General features: G+C 44.1%; 2 protein-coding genes across 3 annotated transcripts in view; both read right to left on the bottom strand.

Moving 5' to 3' along the window:
- The window catches only part of GNAL (G protein subunit alpha L), a 196,562-nt gene that overhangs the window by 24,765 nt on the left and 154,559 nt on the right, over positions 1–17,238 (bottom strand). The gene's annotated exons all lie outside the window — the stretch shown is intronic.
- On the bottom strand, positions 7,051–11,698 carry CHMP1B (charged multivesicular body protein 1B). Its single transcript, XM_003315802.7, has one exon. The coding sequence runs from the start codon at positions 9,880–9,882 to the stop codon at positions 9,283–9,285; it is 600 nt and encodes a 199-aa protein (XP_003315850.1). The 5' UTR covers positions 9,883–11,698; the 3' UTR covers positions 7,051–9,282.

Raw genomic sequence — 17,238 nt, forward strand, 5'->3', positions numbered from 1 at the left:
CGCGGCTGGGACAGGTGACCATTGAGGGCTGAGAGGCTGGGTCCCTCGGGGACCAACAAGCGCTGGGAATGGCTTAACTGGCAAGCAGGGGACAATTCTGGAGACAGAGGGGCAGCAGGGGCTCTAGAAGGAAGAAGGAGAGCCAGCAGGAGGGAGGGGTCGGGGGGCCCAGGCTCTCTGCTGGCGCTGGCGTTGACGGGAGGCCCTGGTACTGAGGAGAGAGGATGGACGGCCTGGAGGCTGCGCTGGCTCCCTGCCTGCCATGCCAGTTGGCTGGTTCTGTCCCTTGGTAGGTAGAGGCAGCAGACATGTGCCCATGAGCATTTCATGCAGAGGAGGCGATGTTGCCTCCCCATCTCCCCATCCTCCCACACCAGCTCCTCTGCAGGCACCTGTGAACCTCAGTGTGGGCTAGAGGGAGACGAAAGGGTTCAGAACACAAAACGCCACCCCACAATGAGCCCTTCAGCACGTTGACTAATTGCTGCTGAAGGCACTTGAGAAGCCTCAGATGCAAGGCTGGCTGGCTGGCTGACCTCCCGCTCTGTCCCAAAAAGCAGGTCATGAAATCTTCCCTAAGAAACGTGCCTGCCCTGTACCAGAAAGAGGAGAATGTTCTTATCACCAGGGGCTCGGAGTCCACCCCGAGACTGATCTGTACAAACCCACCAAAATAACCCTTGTCTTTCATTAGTCACTGCCCCACAATGACTGCCCCTAGAAACTTGAACCTTCTCCTTTGTCACTTCTCCATAAATTTATCATCTTTTGTTAAAAGGGTATATTAGCTCTCAGTCCTAACGGCTTCTTTGGGTCTTCATTTTTCTTATGAAAGTTCCTGTGTGCATGTAAAAATATTAAATAAAATGTGTATGCTTTCCTCCTGTTAATCAGTCTTTGTTAGTTCACTCAGCTACAGAACCTAATGGGAAAGAGGGAAGTTCTTTTTCCTTCCCTACAGAGGTCAAAAGGGGTCCATTTTAGGAACCACTTGGCCAAAGACAGTAAGACTACATAATTTCCTTGGACATCTTAACTCCTCCCTTTTGGAAAGCTAGAGACAGTCCCTAGTGGCCAAAACTGAGGCATGGCCATGGGATGACATTTTGGAAGCCTTCACCCATGAACTTGGGTTTGGCACCCCCAGGGCAAGTAACCCAGAATCAGAATACACAAAGGGGCAGGAGTGGATCTGCTGGTGTTTGGGATGGCCTTTCATAGGGATAGGAAACAGTGGGGGCAACTGTGACCTCAACTGTCATGAATGAGTCATTTCCCTGGAAGCCAAGGGAAACAGGCTATGGGAGTGGTGTCTGTGACTGCATTGTCTGGTGTGCAGTCATTAAAGAATGTTGGCCAGGTGCAGTGGTGCACGCCTTTAATCCCAGCACTTTGGGAGGTGGAGGTGGGTGGATCGCCTGAGGTCAGGAGTTCGAGACCAACCTAGCCAACATTGTGAAACCCCGTCTCTACGAAAACTACAAAAATTAGCCAGGTGTGGTGGCACGCATGCCTGTAATCCCAGCTACTTGGGAGGCTGAGGCAGGAGAATCGCTTGAACCCGGGAGGCAGAGGTTGTAGTGAGCCGAGATCACACCACTGCACTCCAGCCTGGGCGATAGAGTGAGACTCCGTCTCAAAAAAAAAAAAAAAAGTCAACTGCTCCTGGCTCTGCAGAGATATGGCCCAGGTGACAGGGCTATTGAGAGGCCAAAGGGACCCTGATCAGCCAGTGGTGTCTTTGGAATAGGTGCTGCAAGCTCTGGGAGGTGCTACTGCACACCAGAGGGTTGGTGAGTTGGCCAAGGGTGTGGAGCTGGCTCCAGAGAGGAAGGAACAAAGGGAAGGGACCCTCTGGGAGCTGGAGAGACTTGGGAGCCTGGAGGCAGGAATTCCCTGCCATTGCCTGAGGCCTGGTTTGGAAAGTACAATGCAGTTTTGGCATGGTGGTTGCTGGCCTGGAATGTGGTGGGGTGAAGAGCGTGGTGGAAGGACACACTGAGTTCCTGACCATCCAGCAACAAAGGAGCAAAAAGACCTTGGAATCCATGAGAAGGTAGGAGAAGTTTCTGCCGGGGTGGGATGGGAGCTCTAACTGGGGCTGGACAGTCAGACGGGTTTCTGGGTGAGAAGGCTGCTTCCCTCACAGGCTACAACAGTTGTAATCAGAAATGGTCGCAACTTTTGACAGGGTCCAGAGCAAAGGATACAGAAATGAATTCGCTCTGATGAAAAGAGCTGGAAGGAACTGAAAATTAAATATGAAGCCTGTGGCTATAGTTAGAGTTTAGGAAGTAACCTATTTAAAATGGGATGCACATAGGTTGGAGGTAGGTGGGTGAATGTATTCAGATGATAATAACTAGTCTAAGTAGAAAGAATGAAGTATGGTTAACCAAAAAATGCCTCTGGAGTGCTGGAGAGATGTGATGAGAGGACGTGTGAGTGCATCTTCCTGTGCACTATGAAAGACCAGTGACTTTGAGATGCTGACAGCGATGAGGCTGGTGGGTCTTCTCCTGTCGCCAACCTCCAAAATGGATATTCAGAGTCCTTCCAGCTCTGATTCTCAGAGATCTAAGTGAGACGTGGGAGGTCTCATTGAACATTTCCAAGAGCTGCTACTGATTTGTTACTGATGCTGAATGGTACCCTGAGTTCATGCATTTCAAGTTTGTGCAATGAAAATAAAATGTGAAAATTCACCCCAAAATGTGAATATGCCCCCAATTCTTTGAAAGACTTTCTAAGGAATAAATAATAGAGTGGTAGACTTCTTGCCTTGATCCTTGTTTCAACTGGCATATTTCCAAGCATGTTGCAGAAGTACTTTTTCAAATCGGGGCTTCTGTGATTACATACATAGAGAGAATTTTAAAGGGGTCTCCCAAATCATACATAGAATTTTGCATATGATTACATTTTAAAGGGTTATAACATTGCCTCCTTAAATATGCCACTGCATGCTGACCAGAAGAATTAAGCAGATCTAAAAATCCCTCGCAGACTATTCACTCCAACTATTAGATGCAGAAGTGCAAAACTATACCAAATTAGTATTGTAAAAAATCACTTGCATTGTAGACACTATAAGGAAGTAGTTAAAAAGAAATTTACTTTGATTTTTTTTCATTATTTCCTGTGACAGCTGAGGACACTCATGTTTGCAGAAATGTTTTCATTTTCATTTAGATCCCCCTTCTGTTTGATATTAGCAAAAGTAACAATGCACTGTTTATATCCCATCTGTTGTTGGCGTCAAAGAATTCTTATGGCCATGGAATTGATCATGAGGAGGAACAAGGAGAGTCATGAAAAGATGAAAACTATTCTGTTAAATGCCTTTGTAATCAAACTACTGGATCTGAGAAAAAAAGTACCAACTAAATTTCCATGTATTTAAAATTTTTTTTGTGTGAAAACATATAGCAATTGGAAATCTGTCAAGGCAAGTAAAAAACTTTTCCCAATGTTAATGAAATTTGACTCATGATATTTATCTACAAGACATAAAAATATAGATGGATCCCAGATACTCAGGAGGCTGAGGCAGCAGGATCACTGGAGCCCAGGAGTTCGTACTGGTGGAGAAAAACATTACTCACATGGTGACAAAGTACCAGGCAGTTGTAATGCACAGCCAGAGTTAAGATTCCCTGCTCCTTAAAAGGAGTTCCCAGACTCGCAGCATATCGGCGTCACTGGCAGACCCACTGCGTCAGCATGTGCAGCTGAACCATGTCCCAGGTGATCAGCCATTCATGGTGACTCGTCATCCAAGAGTGTGTTCCTCTTGGCTTTCCCCACCTCCCTGCTTTATGCTCTAATCTCTGCCTGAACCATCATTTTTCATGACTCCTGCGCTTCCTCCTTCCCATGGGGTAAAGTCCACACTTTTAATGTGGCCTCCAGCCCTTTGCAGTCTGTCCAGTCTCCCCTTCAGTCTCTTTTAACATCACGTGAACCCTCCACTCCAGTCAAAACTCCCTGTAGTTTTTGGCCTCTCAGATCCTGTGTCATTCCTGCTTTTTTTCCCCCTTTGAAACCTGAGATTAAACCCTGCTGGCTCTGGGAAGCCACTTCTAACTGCCATGACACAGCACAATATCCCTTTCTTCCGGCACTTACTGTTTCACAATTTGGTGAGCATGGCATGCTGCCTTATACTGTGATTTAATCCTTTTTAAAGGTTGAGGTATAAAATAACATAAACTGTGTAAACAGTCCTGATCTTAAGTGTTCTTGATTTTTTTTTTTAACATCTGGGTACGCCTTGTCCATTTTTCTTTTTCTTTGTATGTTTTATCTACCTATCTGTACTGAATATCATTTAAGGGCAGAAGCATGTTCTCATCTCTAGAAAGAAGCCCCCACATGGCCTGCATGTTTTGGACTAAATCTTTCCCTGGATTGTCATTTAAAACGTTTTTAAATTTAAAAAATTATTTATTTTTATTTTTTTGAGACAGTCTCATTCTGTCACCCAGGCTGGAGTGCAGTGGCACAATCATGGCTCACAGCAACTTCCGCCTCCTGGGTTCAAGGGAGTCTCCTGTCTCAGCCTCCCGAAGTAGCTGGGATTACAGGTGTGCACCATCATGCCTGGCTAATTATTTTTTTGCATTTTTAGTAGAGACGGGGTTTCACCATGTTGGCCAGGCTGGTCTCGAACTCCTGACCTCAGGTGATCTGCCCACCTCGGCCTCCCAAAGTGCTGGGATTACAGGTGTGAGCCACCACGCCCCACCTGTATTGTCATTTTGAGTAAACACTGCTGAATTGTTTGTCCTGGCATTTCTCAGCAGGGAGAGGATGTACAAACCCTGAAGAACAGAGGCAAACATTTCATTGTGGACAAATGCTGTGAAGGAAGAGGACACAGCTCTTGAGTGTCCATACTTGGGACTCTGTGCGCTTAGGGTGCCTGCTTTACCTGCCTGTCTGCTGTCATCAGAAAGCTCGAGGCACTATCAGGAGTGACCACCCAGGCCAGGCACACGTTCGCTATGCAGTGCAAGGAGCCCACTGTGGGAGGCGCCACACCAGGCCCAGAGATTGACACTATGACAGACATTGCCTGGCCCGGGCTCCCTATGGAATTTGCAATCTAGTGTAAAAAAACAAACCTAGGTAAACCAGATAGCATTTTGCTAATTCCAGTCCGTTGATTCAACACAAAAACAAAAACAGGGGTCTGTTCATCAGTTTCCTTAGTGTCCACTGGCTTGCAGCTTTTTGCTATAAACATCTTGAGCTTTGGACTTTGGCTACAGAATTGCCAAGAGGATGTTGTGTTTTTGCAGAGGAAGTCCCTCCCTTCTGCTTTATAGTGTGCTTGGCCAGCTGATGCTGATACTATGCTCAGTTAATAAGGTTCTCTTATCAGACTGGTGTTTATTTTCAGCACTTTTTTTTTTTTTTTTTTTTTTTGAGATGGAGTTTCGCTCTTGTTGCCCAGGCTGGAGTGCAATGGCGCGATCTCGGCTCACCGCAACCTCCACCTCCCGCGTTTAAGCAATTCTCCTGCCTCAGCCTCCCAAGTAGCTGGGATTACAGGCATGTGCCACCACGCCCGGCTAATTTTGTATTTTTAGTAGAGACGGGGTTTCTTCATGTTGGTCAGGCTGGTCTCGAACTTCCAACCTCAGATGATCTGCCTGCCTCGGCCTCCCAAAGTGTTGGGATTACAGGCGTGAGCCACTGCGCCTGGCCCAGCAGTCTTTTACAAATCAAAGAGAGCAGGGCAGGCACACAGTGTCCAAACCTCATGGTCTGCCTGTATTTAAAAGGCATCTAGATACATTGGCATTCCTTCAGCAAGAAACAGCTTTAGTAAGAAAATTCTCCAGCAGCACACACAGTATCATCTGGGTTCCTGAACTGAAATAAACTAAAAGTAGAGGAAAGTATTTTGTGTATTAATCCAGTCTACCTTTTTTCTTTCAATCCTAAATCCATGTTAGAAATTGTGCACTTGAAGGCGGAAAAATGAAAGGAAGAAATATAACTAGTAGTTAAATGGAAGATTAACTAGTTAACTCGTTCCCTGATGTGTTTCAGTTGGATACTTTTGTAAATTATATCCATCTTTGGTGTAGGGAAGTTTCAATGTGAAAAAGAATCTTGTAGTCATGAAGAAACAATTACAGTGAAGAAGCCAGGGGGCCGGACGCAGTGGCTCACGCCTGTAATCCCAGCACTTTGGGAGGCCGAGGCAGGAGGATCACTTGAGGGTCAGGAGTCCGAGACAAGCCTGGTCAACATGGTGAAACCCCGACTCTACTAAAACAACAACAACAACAACAAAAACAAAAATTAGCCAGGTGTGTTGGTGCGCATCTGTAGTCCCAGCTACTCAGGGGGCTGAGGCAGGAGGATCGCTAGAACCTGGGAGGTGGAGGCAGCAGTGAGCCGAGATCGTGGTGGCACTCCAGCCTGGGCGACAGAGTGAGACTCCGTCTCAAAACAGCAACAACAAAAATAAGCCAGGGATCCTAGAAATATGCAAGAAAAAGCCATACTAACCAAACAAAAATTTAAGTGCTAAGACTGAGGGTGAATTTGGAAAAATATCATGCTTTCTGATCCAAATCTACCTCAGAATTTTTTTTTCCCTTTTTTTGAGACTGAGTTTCATCCTTGTTGCGCAGGCTAGAGTGCAATGGCGCAATCTTGGCTCACCTCAACCTCCACCTCCCAGGTTCAAGCAATTCTCCTGCCTCAGCCTCCTGAGTAGCTGAGATTACAGGTGTGCAGCACCACGCCCAGCTAATTTCATATTTTTAGTAGAGGCGGGGTTTCTCCATGTTGGTCAGGCTAGTCTCAAACTCCTGACCTCAGGTGATCTGCCCACCTCAGCCTCCCAAAGTGCTGGGATTACAGGCGTGAGCCACTGTGCCCCGCAATTCTTTTTTCTTAAGTATTTTTTAAAACAGGATGCACACTCACATCCAATAACATGCAGTTTAAAATGATTTAATTGACAAATTCTTGTGATTTACATTTCAGTAATCAACTGCAAAAGTGAGGAAATAATTCATGGGCCTGTAGTGCTTTTGAAAATAATATTTATGACTCATAAAAATGTACATTCATAATAGTATGACATGAGCATATTTTAAGAAAGTTCAAGCATATACAAGCATTGTTTAATCTCACAAAATATATTAACTTTGTTGGGAATATTTGCATTATAAAAGGGTCTTTAGTTTACCAAAGGGTTCAACACTAAGCTATTTTTAAAGTTGTAATTATTTTTTCCAATCTAAAGAGGGGTTAAGGCCAGGTGCAGTGGCTCATGCCTGTAATCCCAGCACTTTGGGAGGCTGAGGTGGGCGGATCACCTGAGGTCAGGAGTTCAAGACCAGCCTGGCCAACATAGTGAAACCCTGTCTCTACTAAAAATACAAAAAAACTAGCTGGGTATGGTGGTGCACACCTGTAATCCCAGCTACTCGGGAGGCTGAGGCAGGAGAATCACTTGAACCCGGGAGGTGGAGGTTGCAGTGAGCAGAGATCGCGCCACAGCACTCCAGCCTGGGCAACAGAGCGAGACTCTGTCTCAAAAATAAAAGAGGGGTTAAGACTCATGCTGTCTTCACACATGGCCCTGCACAACCATGTGGAGGACAGGAGACATGACCTTCTAAGAGGGATATTCTTGAGAGATGCTGGGCAGACAACCAACAAGTGTCCCTTAAAGCACACTTCTGAACAATGTCCAGTCAAATATAAAATAACTTAAATATGAGGGTCACTCCTCATCTGCACGCACCTGTTACACTTTTTTTTCCTTACTCATTTACACTGGGAAACATGTTATAATAGTGAATAGTTGGTTATGAATCTTTCAAAGAACTTGGAAGGGCCCCTATAATTATTTTCTGAAACAATGGAATTCTCTTATGGAAAAATCTTCCAGTGAAGGAAAGTTAAAAAAAACTTGAATTAACTTAGGTTAGTATGCTTGCCAAGGCAAAAGCAAGTTGCTTTTCTCCATGTTTCGAGGCTATGAGAAAGCGGTGGCTACATGCTTTACTTTTCAGCCAGAAAATACGCACTGCCATTCCTGAGAAGATGGCAGGCAGCACAGCTGGGCTCTAGCCTTAAAGACTCAAGCTTTCTCCTTCCTTCCAGTCCTACCTCTTTACTTCTCAGACTTCCAGCTGGCTGGATGTATACATAAATGACTTGCATGGCTAAGTAAAACATTCCAGCTTATATTTTCAAGGATTTCCAAGAGTTCTTGCCTTTGGACAAATTAATAAATACAAATTAGAACTTAAAACGCAGTTCTAATTTTATTTCTATTTTTGGTTGTTAAAATCAAAACAAAACCTACACACACACAGTCCCAGGGTTTTCTCAAACGAATCAACAGTTCTTTGGCAATGTTAAGAGTGTATAACACGACTGCCGTGCTAATTAGCATAATTTATAAGACGTCTAATAGTGTTGAAACAGGAAAATAACTATAAACTTGTTAGAGAAGTTCGTTTGAAAGACACTGTCAAATGTCACACTAAGTCTTTTTAAAAACTCAATTAAGTAGAAAATATAAATGAACAAATTTAATTTTTCCAGATAATAAAGGAAGTTATTCGGCATTTTTCCCAGTTACGCAAAGACAATTATCACATGAAAAATTTATAGAATGTAAGCAGTAAGAGAGTATTATGCAAAAATATCCTAAGGTAATTTCAGTATAAATTATAGGACATTTATTAATAATATACGTTATGAGAACAATCATTTGCAGTCTCACTGTGAAGGCAAAAACAAAACAAAAACCAAAACCCAAAGGATAAACAGAAATAGCACAGTCCACCGAATACACTGCATGGTGTTTATAACTGTATAACCAAACTAAGTAATCTTTCCCCTCTCTTTAACTTTTATGCACCACTTGCCATTCTAGATACTATCAATCACACTAAATAATAAAAACCAACCACCTTCAATCTGATCATTCTGGGCAGGAAACTGAATACAGTTTTGACCAGATCATCGAGAAAGATTCATATACACGAAATTAACTAGTTCTGTTAAAAGGCTGCTATAAAAATACCATCATTACGAGCTATACAGAATTTTAGAATCCAGCTAAGAGTGCAGAAATACTGAATTTCTTAATTTATCTGGAGGGGGCTGTAAACCCAAAGGTAGAAGGGCATTTCAGCATTCTGGCGTGTTCAGAGTTTCTAGGGTATAGTATCTCTCTAACACACAGAGAGCATTTCAAAGGGTGGCTATGGCCAGGAAACCTCAGAGCGGGTTCTGCCGTCACACTTGATCCCGAAGGCGGGCCAGTCTCTGAGACAGTTCATCCTGCTCCGCCGAAGCCACGCTCGTGCCCACGGAGCCGGTCTGGCCCTGCGGCAGCTCCATGTTGAGGTCGAGGCCCGCCTCATCTGCCATTTCCTGGAGCAGCATATCCACTTGGTTCTGGGGAGTGGTGAGCGTCGTCGTGCTGCTCATCGTGTCTTCCATTTGCTGCGTCTGGACGTCCAGAGTCTCAAACTGGTGCTCGAATTTGTCCATCAAAGCAGAAATCTTCTCCAGATTCATGGTCTTCAATGTCGCATCCATCGACTTAACCACACCAGCCATCGACTTGGTCACCTTGCCCATGGTCACCGCCGTCTGGACCCTGGCAGCCACTGCATCGACTCGCGCACTCATTCTCAAGAAATTCACCGCCTGGTTCTTCTGGCGGATGGCATTTTCGGCGTGTATCCTCGCAACTTCCATGTTGCCCTTCTGAATGGCCTTTTTAATTTTGGCCTTTTCGGCCTTTTCCTCCTTATCGCATTTTTTGGCACTCCTACTCAGTTCTTTGGCCGCGAACTTCAGGTTGAACAGGTGTTTCTCCATGTTAGACATAGTCGGACGGCTCCTTTGGGTCGGCGGCCCGGCTGAGAAGCGCGCGGAAGGCAGAGAAGGTAAGGTAAGTCCGCTCCCGGCCACCGATCCTTTGTTTTGGTCCCACTTCCTGTTTCTACTGTGCGCGGCGCAGGTGGTGACGTCAGAGCCCAGCGCCAAAGGCGGGGCCTGCGGGACGGACGGCGCCGGCGTGGGGCCTGTGGGACGTAAGACGCCAGGAGCCGCGCAGGCAGGGGGATTCTGGCTGGACGCTCCGGCGATGCGGCGGTGAACGCTCGCTTCCTGCGCTGCGTTCTACCCGGTTTTTAAAGTTCTAACGCATTAGTCAATTCACAAAAATTAGTGCCCCCACGCACTTTCCTAGTAATAAATCTACCGAAGTAGACAGGATCTGTGGAGACCCGCGTGTAAAATTACCCACGCTCCAAACTTGGCAGGCTTTATAAAGGGTGACTGCCTAGCGGGCTAAAAACCAGCCAAACATCAGCTAGGTCTTCGCACTAACGCTTGCTTTATTAGCATGGGTAATTTCCACTTTCTCAGGGGAACTGGAAACCATGGATACATGAAAAACAAAAACATTAAAACAATACATTAAAAACAAATGGGTCATTGACGCGTCTCCATCTTTGACTACAATTTGTGCTAGAGTTCTGTAATATCCTTTTATTGCATTGGGTGAAAATAACCTTCAAAACTGTGGCACCACCAAATTTATACTTTGTCTGGAAGTTCAGCTTCTAGGTGAGTTGCCAGCAATTATCCAAAAATCGTCCCGTGGTTTAGTAATAAAAAGACCCATCTTTTGCTGACACCATTCTATCTTTTTGATGTTTTATAAATATCCAAGGAACTTCACTCACATTTAAGTTTGACAGGCTAAACTGTCATTTTAAATTATGCAGGCAGAGTATGTTGAGATATTAGGACCCACACCCACGGGCATACATCAAAACTGTCACTGTGTATTACGCCCTTTAAAAATGCTGGCTTTCAAATGGCAGCAATGTGTGCTGTCACTTTTCTCTTTAGAAAGATTCCTCCGATACAGCAATAACAATGTGAGAAGACCGAATCTGCCCTAATGAGGTAGGCTGAAAATGAACCCTGAGAGCGAATTCTGTTTAGAGATCATTTTAATCCAGCAGCCCACCACCTCGCTTAGCTTCCTGTGATAGCTTGCCAGTCAGTTTCACAACACAAGACCTTCTGAAGACATAGCTCTGATGTTTTCACTCTCTTGCTCCAAACCCCGGGCATGGAGGCTAAACCTGCTGTGCAGCAGGCTGGCTCCCTTGTCTTTCGCGCCCCTCCGCCTCCGCCAGTCAAAGCAAACCGCAGCATAGAATTTGAGCATTATTTGTGTCATTTGGCCAGCGGGGAGAATGTGACTGACGCCCGGTCCTGTGGCTATGCTGTTCCTGTTGCCTAGATTTTAGTGTCCATGCATCTCTGCCTATTGACACCCTGCCAGTCCTTCAAAAACCACCTTCACCATGGAGCCTCCCCAGGACTCCTCCTCTGTGTGGCCATACTACAGGGCACATTGCCTGGCAAGGGGTCTGTGTGTATAGGTCCCCTGTTACAGTGTGAACTACTTGGATGCAGACAACAGTGATTCCTTCCCCTCTCCATGCAGCCCAGAAGGTGCTCTGCACACAGCAGCCACTGAATCCAGATGGCGTTGCTGAATTTAATTGTATTTCAGAGGGGATAGGATGTTACCCTAGTTAGCAGCTTAGCTATGGTTCCTTTTTGCCCCGCAAAGCAGTAGAACCCTTTTTCCAAATGAAACTTTTCTAGAAATGGAATATAAACAACCAAAAAAAAAAAAAAAAAAAGAAAGAAAAAAAAAGGGAAGAAATCTGTTCAAAGTGGATATAGAGAGCTTAGGCCCCCTACTCTGCTCACCCTCCATTCCACTCTTCCCTTCTTTTAGGTCCTGGTTTTTCTTGGAGTTTGCAAACAAGTTTCTTATCCAGCTTCCATGTCATGCTCCATAGTTTTCTTTTTTCTTTTCTTTCTTTTTTTTTTTTTTTGAGATGAAATCTTGCTTTGTCACTCAGGCTGGAGTGCAGTAGTGTGATCTTGGCTCACTGCAGCCTCCCCCTTCTGGGTTCAAGAGATTCTCCTGCCTCAGTCTCCCGAGTAGCTGAGATTACAGGCACACGCCAGCACTACTGGCTAATTTTTACATTTTCAGTACAGCTGGGGTTTCGCCATGTTGGTCAGGCTGGCCTCGAACTCCTGACCTCAGTTGATCTGCCCACCTTGGCATTTCAAAGTGCTGGGATTACAGGTATGAGCCACCGTGCCCAGCCCAGTTTTCTTAATGACAAATTCTGACTAGGTGAGATGGTTTGGAATATAATCATGAGAGACTCCGATAGATGATGATGATAATGACAACTAACATTAATAAAGTACTTATGCACCAGACATTGTTCTGGGCACTTTACATAAATTAACTCATTTCAGCTTCCCAAACCCTATGAAGTAGATACTATAAATGTCTCCAGTTCACAGGTAATGAAAAGGAAGCACAGAGAGCTAAGAAACTTGCCTGAACCCACACATTAGGTAAGTGTTAGAAACTGGATTCCATGGATGTATTGGGACCAGTAATAAGGCAATGGGGAATCCAATGAACATGAATTAATAAGAATAAAATAATGATCATCATGTAGCCTAAAGAAAGAAGTTGACTTTCCAGCTGTTTTTTTGAGAAGACAGAGTTGCATTGACTGCAAAGTTAATATGAACTTTATAAAGTGTGGTTGTTGACTGGGCATGGTGGCTGAGGAATGTAATCCTAGCACTTTGGGGGGCTGAGGTGGGTGGATCGCTTGGATTCAAGACCAGGGGTTCAAGACCAGCCTGGCCAACATGGGGAAAGCCCGTCTCTACTAAAAATACAAAAATTAGCTGGGTGTGGTGGCACATGCCTGTAATCCCAGCCACTTGGAAGGCTGAGGCAGGAGAATCGCTTGAACTGGAAAGGTGGAGGTTGCAGTGAGCTGAGATCACGCCAGTGAACTCCAGCCTGGGTGACAGAGAGAGACTCCTTCTCAAAAAAAAAAAAAAAAAGAAAAAAGAAAAAGTATGGTTGCTAAAAGAAGTTGCCATCACCTGAAGCTACATTCCTTGGATGATGACACCTCTACTTTCTGTGCTAGAGAGAAGGGATAGGTGGAGTTCCAGAAGCCATCTTCCCAGAGAGACCAGGGCTGACTAGAATTCTGAAGAGAAGGCTGTTCTCCTCCTCTCCCTGACAGTTCCCCAGCCCTGCCCTCTTCTTTCTTTTATCAACATCCCAGCCATTTCCACGGTGTTCAATAGGATCCATAGGTAACTGCTCTCATGTTCACATTTCCACGGAGGGATTTGCTTCTGAGCTCCAAACGCATATGCCCAGCTGTCTCCTTGGTGCTGGGTGCTCTGTGGTCCAAGACTGATTGGCAACTCCTCAAAGTGACTGAACTCAGTCCTTTCCCCCAAATCTGCTCATTCCCATTTACTACTGGCACCTCCATCTACCTTGTCATTCGAGTTGGATTTGGAAGAATTATCTCTGACCACCGTGGTATCTGAATCTGCATCTACCCTGGCTCTAAGTTTTTTCCATTCTTTATATTCCATTGAGGTTGACAACCTTCAGGGTCTGTTTCAGCTTGGTATGCTTTCTCTTTTTGTGTATCTAGCAAAAGGAAGATTATTTTGGGATTATTATTAAAGGAGGTTTTGGTCCTACAACCATGCTAATTGTACGTGAAAATGTTTTGGACCCAATACAGATGTGAAAACAGAACATACAGTTTATAATGACTGGAATTGTTTAGCAACTACCACATTAACATTGAAACCTTGCAAGTCCCATAGCCAAATTTTCTTAGTGAAAAAAAAGAAATTTTTGATTAAAGTGCAGACATTTCTAGAAAGCTGCGGGTCAAACCAGTTAATTATTTTTATCATGAAATGGGGAAGAAAAATATGCTATCATTTGGCACATCTGGCTGATTTCTTTCCTTACTTTGAAATAATACAAGTGGTTAAAATGAAAATATTTAAGCAGGACATTCAGTTTTACTTCACTGGAAAAGAATCATTTGCTAAGTCTCAAGTCACTCAAAAAAGAAAAAAAGAAAATAAAAGATGTGAAAAATAACTTTCTCTTGTGAGTTAAACTATTTCTGGATTCTCATCAGTATGTTTCTGGTGATTTTGAAATGTTATATCTCAAACTAAGGGCTCCTGCTACTTATCACTGTTTGCATTTTTTGCATATATTTGTGTTTGCTGAGCAGCAGGCTTTCCTATTAGATGTGGCATGGTGACCTTTGGTTGACTACCTACACCTGGTACTATTCAACCTCTGGAAAACAGATACCCAATAAATTTCTGTTGAATGTAGGAATATATGAATGTAGCCAAAGGAAATGGCATTGGATACATATTCACTTGGTGGCCATTTTGAGGAATACATTACATATATGTATATATATATTATACATTACATACATATATAATATTAATTTATTACACATGTATTAAATGTATGTATATATATTTTCCTCTGCATCACCTTTTTATTTGGGAACACAGCTAGAATTAAAAACGCTGAGACTCCTCAAGCCTTGGGAAATTTCAAAGTCACTGTCCAGGGCTGGGTGTGATGGCCGATGCCTGTAATCACAACACTCTGGGAAGATGAGGTGGCCCAGGAGTTTGAGGTTGCAGTGGGCTATGATTGTCCCACTGCACTCCATTCGGGGTGACAGAACAAGATCCTGTCTCAAAAACAACAACAACAAAACAAAACCAAAGTCACTGTCCCACAAAATATGTTAACAACAGCCTGGACAAGATGGCAAGACCTGGTCTCTACAAAAAATAAAAAATAAAAATTAGCTGGGCATGGTAGCATGTGCCTGTAGTCCCAGCTACTTGGGATGCTGAGGTGGGAGGATCTCTGTGTCCAGGAGTTCGAGACTATAGTGAGCTATAATCATGCCACTGTATTCCAGCCTGGCTGACAGAGTGAGTCTGTGTGTGTGTGTGTGTGTGTGTGTGTGTATATTTATATATATATTTATATTTATATATTTATATATATATAAATGATGTCGATTTAAAAATAAAAATAAGAAAGAGTTAGAAGGAAATAGAACAGCAGCATGTAAACAGAATTCTGCATTCCTCCATCTGCAGTTTAAATGCACGGTTTATTATTCCTCTTGGTGATGTGGTGAGTTAATACTGTTATGAGAAACCTAAGTTCCATGTTAGTCGAAGTTGGCATTCACTCATTTAGCAACACAGTGATTCTCCTCCTCCTTCTTTACACTGAACAACTTACCACTTTGAGAAGCTGAAAATGAAATCTCAACACACCTGTCCCTCTAAGGCTGGTACGGGATGCCTCTCTTTTCTGGCCTCAATTTCCTCATTTATAAAGCTGGAAAAATAAGGCCTATGATCTAACAGTGGGTAATAATCCCTCATCAGGTCAGATCACCAGAGAGGGCCACTCAAAACCGCTTAACTTAAAAAATCCCTGAAACAAGACTTACTAAGAGAAAAGAATGTGTTATTTAAGTGGCGTTTTCCTGGCAGTTTGTATTGGATATTTGCAAATATTGTGAAGACCATATAGAGCTGACACAGCAAAACTGAGAAGGCTGACTGGGCCCCTTCTCTGTCTGTCTCTCTCCCCCTCTCCCTCCCTCTCTCTTTCTCTCTCTCTCTTTTCTCTTCCTTCCTTCCCTCTCTCCCTCCCTCCCTTCCTTCCTTGATTTCTTTCCTTCAGGGTGTCACTCTGTTACCCGGAGTGGCGCAAGCTACCTCTGCCTCAACTGGGCCCATTTCTCTCTGACTCCTCTAGTTGGAGAGCATTTTGTAGGAGGAAAATCTACTCCTTTGGTCAGGTTCCTACAAACTAACGTACAAACTCAAGCAATATGGCAGGGAACCAAACACGTGAAATATTGTTAGGTCTATGAAACACACGATATATTCCTCTTTCCAATCTGTGTTCTTATTATTTGTTAGCAGACTTTATTATGCTACTTTTTTTTTTTTTTTTCAAGAAAAGTGTACTCTCCTGCACACAGCATTTTGCCATATCTCACAGCTGTCTGGTTGACTACTGGGAAACACAGTTTATTCTGAAAACATGCTTCTGGATGGAAAATGATTTTACTATAACAAACCTGAAGATAGAAGGACAGGATTGCGTCTGGCGTAATACGGTACAAATCCCACCTCTGAAGGAATATGGAAGCCAGTTGTTCTTACATAATTTTTATGTTTAATCTGAACATTAAGCTTACAATCTATAAGTTAAAAATAGCGAGGCTGGGCGTGGTGGCTCACATCTGTAATCCCAGCACTTTGGGAGGCTGAGGTGGGCGGATCACAAGGTCAGGAGATTGAGACCAGCCTGGCTAACATGGTGAAACCCTGTCTTTACTAAAAATACAAAAATCAGCCGGGTGTGGTGGCACATGCCTGTAGTCCCAGCTACTTGGGAGGCTGAGGCAGGAGAACCGCTTGAACCCAGGAGGCGGAGGTTGCAGTGAGCCAAGATCACATCATTGCACTCCAGCCTGGGCAACAAGAGTGAAACTCCATCTCAAATAAAATAAAATAAAATAAATCAAAAAATAAATAAAAAATAAAAATAGCAAATGTACAAATTGGCCAGTTAATTTTGTTGCACATTAAAATCTTCTCTCGTCCTCCTCGGGGAGCACCTTCTGTTCATGATGGGAACAGATTGTGAGAAGTCAGGAGCTCTTCCCAGGGCTAGTTTGCATTGAGTATTGGTAGATGGTGGTGGAGGGAAAAAGCATTTTTCTTCTTCATTGCTGTTCCCGGGGACATGTGTGTGCAGCTGACTCACTCATACCCTTAACTGATGCTGTGATTGATCTGCCTTAGACCCAGCTTTTACTTAGCATCATGTCTCAATTAGGTTAAGTTTAAGGCACAAGTGATTTAAAACGGCCATGGCCACAGAATGGAGAGCACTGGTTCCAGGAACCATGTATCCTGATAACCTTTCTATTTATTTATTTATTTATTTATTTTGAGATAGAGTCTCGCTCTTGTCACCCAGGTTGGAGTGCAGTGGTGTGATCTCGGCTCACTGCAACCTCTGCCTCCCGGGTTCAAGCGATTCTCCTGCCTCAGCCTCCTGAGTAGCTGGGACTACAGGCGCCCGCCACCACGCCCAGCTAATTTTTGCATTTTTAGTAGAGACAGGGTTTCACTGTGTTGGCCAGGCTGGCCTCAAACTCCTGACCTCAGGTGATCTGCCTGCCTCGGCCTCTCAAAGTGCTGGGATTACAGGCGTGA

Source organism: Pan troglodytes, chromosome 17, assembly GCF_028858775.2.
Source record: "Pan troglodytes isolate AG18354 chromosome 17, NHGRI_mPanTro3-v2.0_pri, whole genome shotgun sequence".
In the NCBI taxonomy this organism is placed as follows: domain Eukaryota; kingdom Metazoa; phylum Chordata; class Mammalia; order Primates; family Hominidae; genus Pan; species Pan troglodytes.

Coding starts and splice junctions, on each gene's coding strand:
- CHMP1B (XM_003315802.7), bottom strand. CDS start 9,882: ATGTCTAACATGGAGAAACACCTGTTCAACCTGAAGTTCGCGGCCAAA.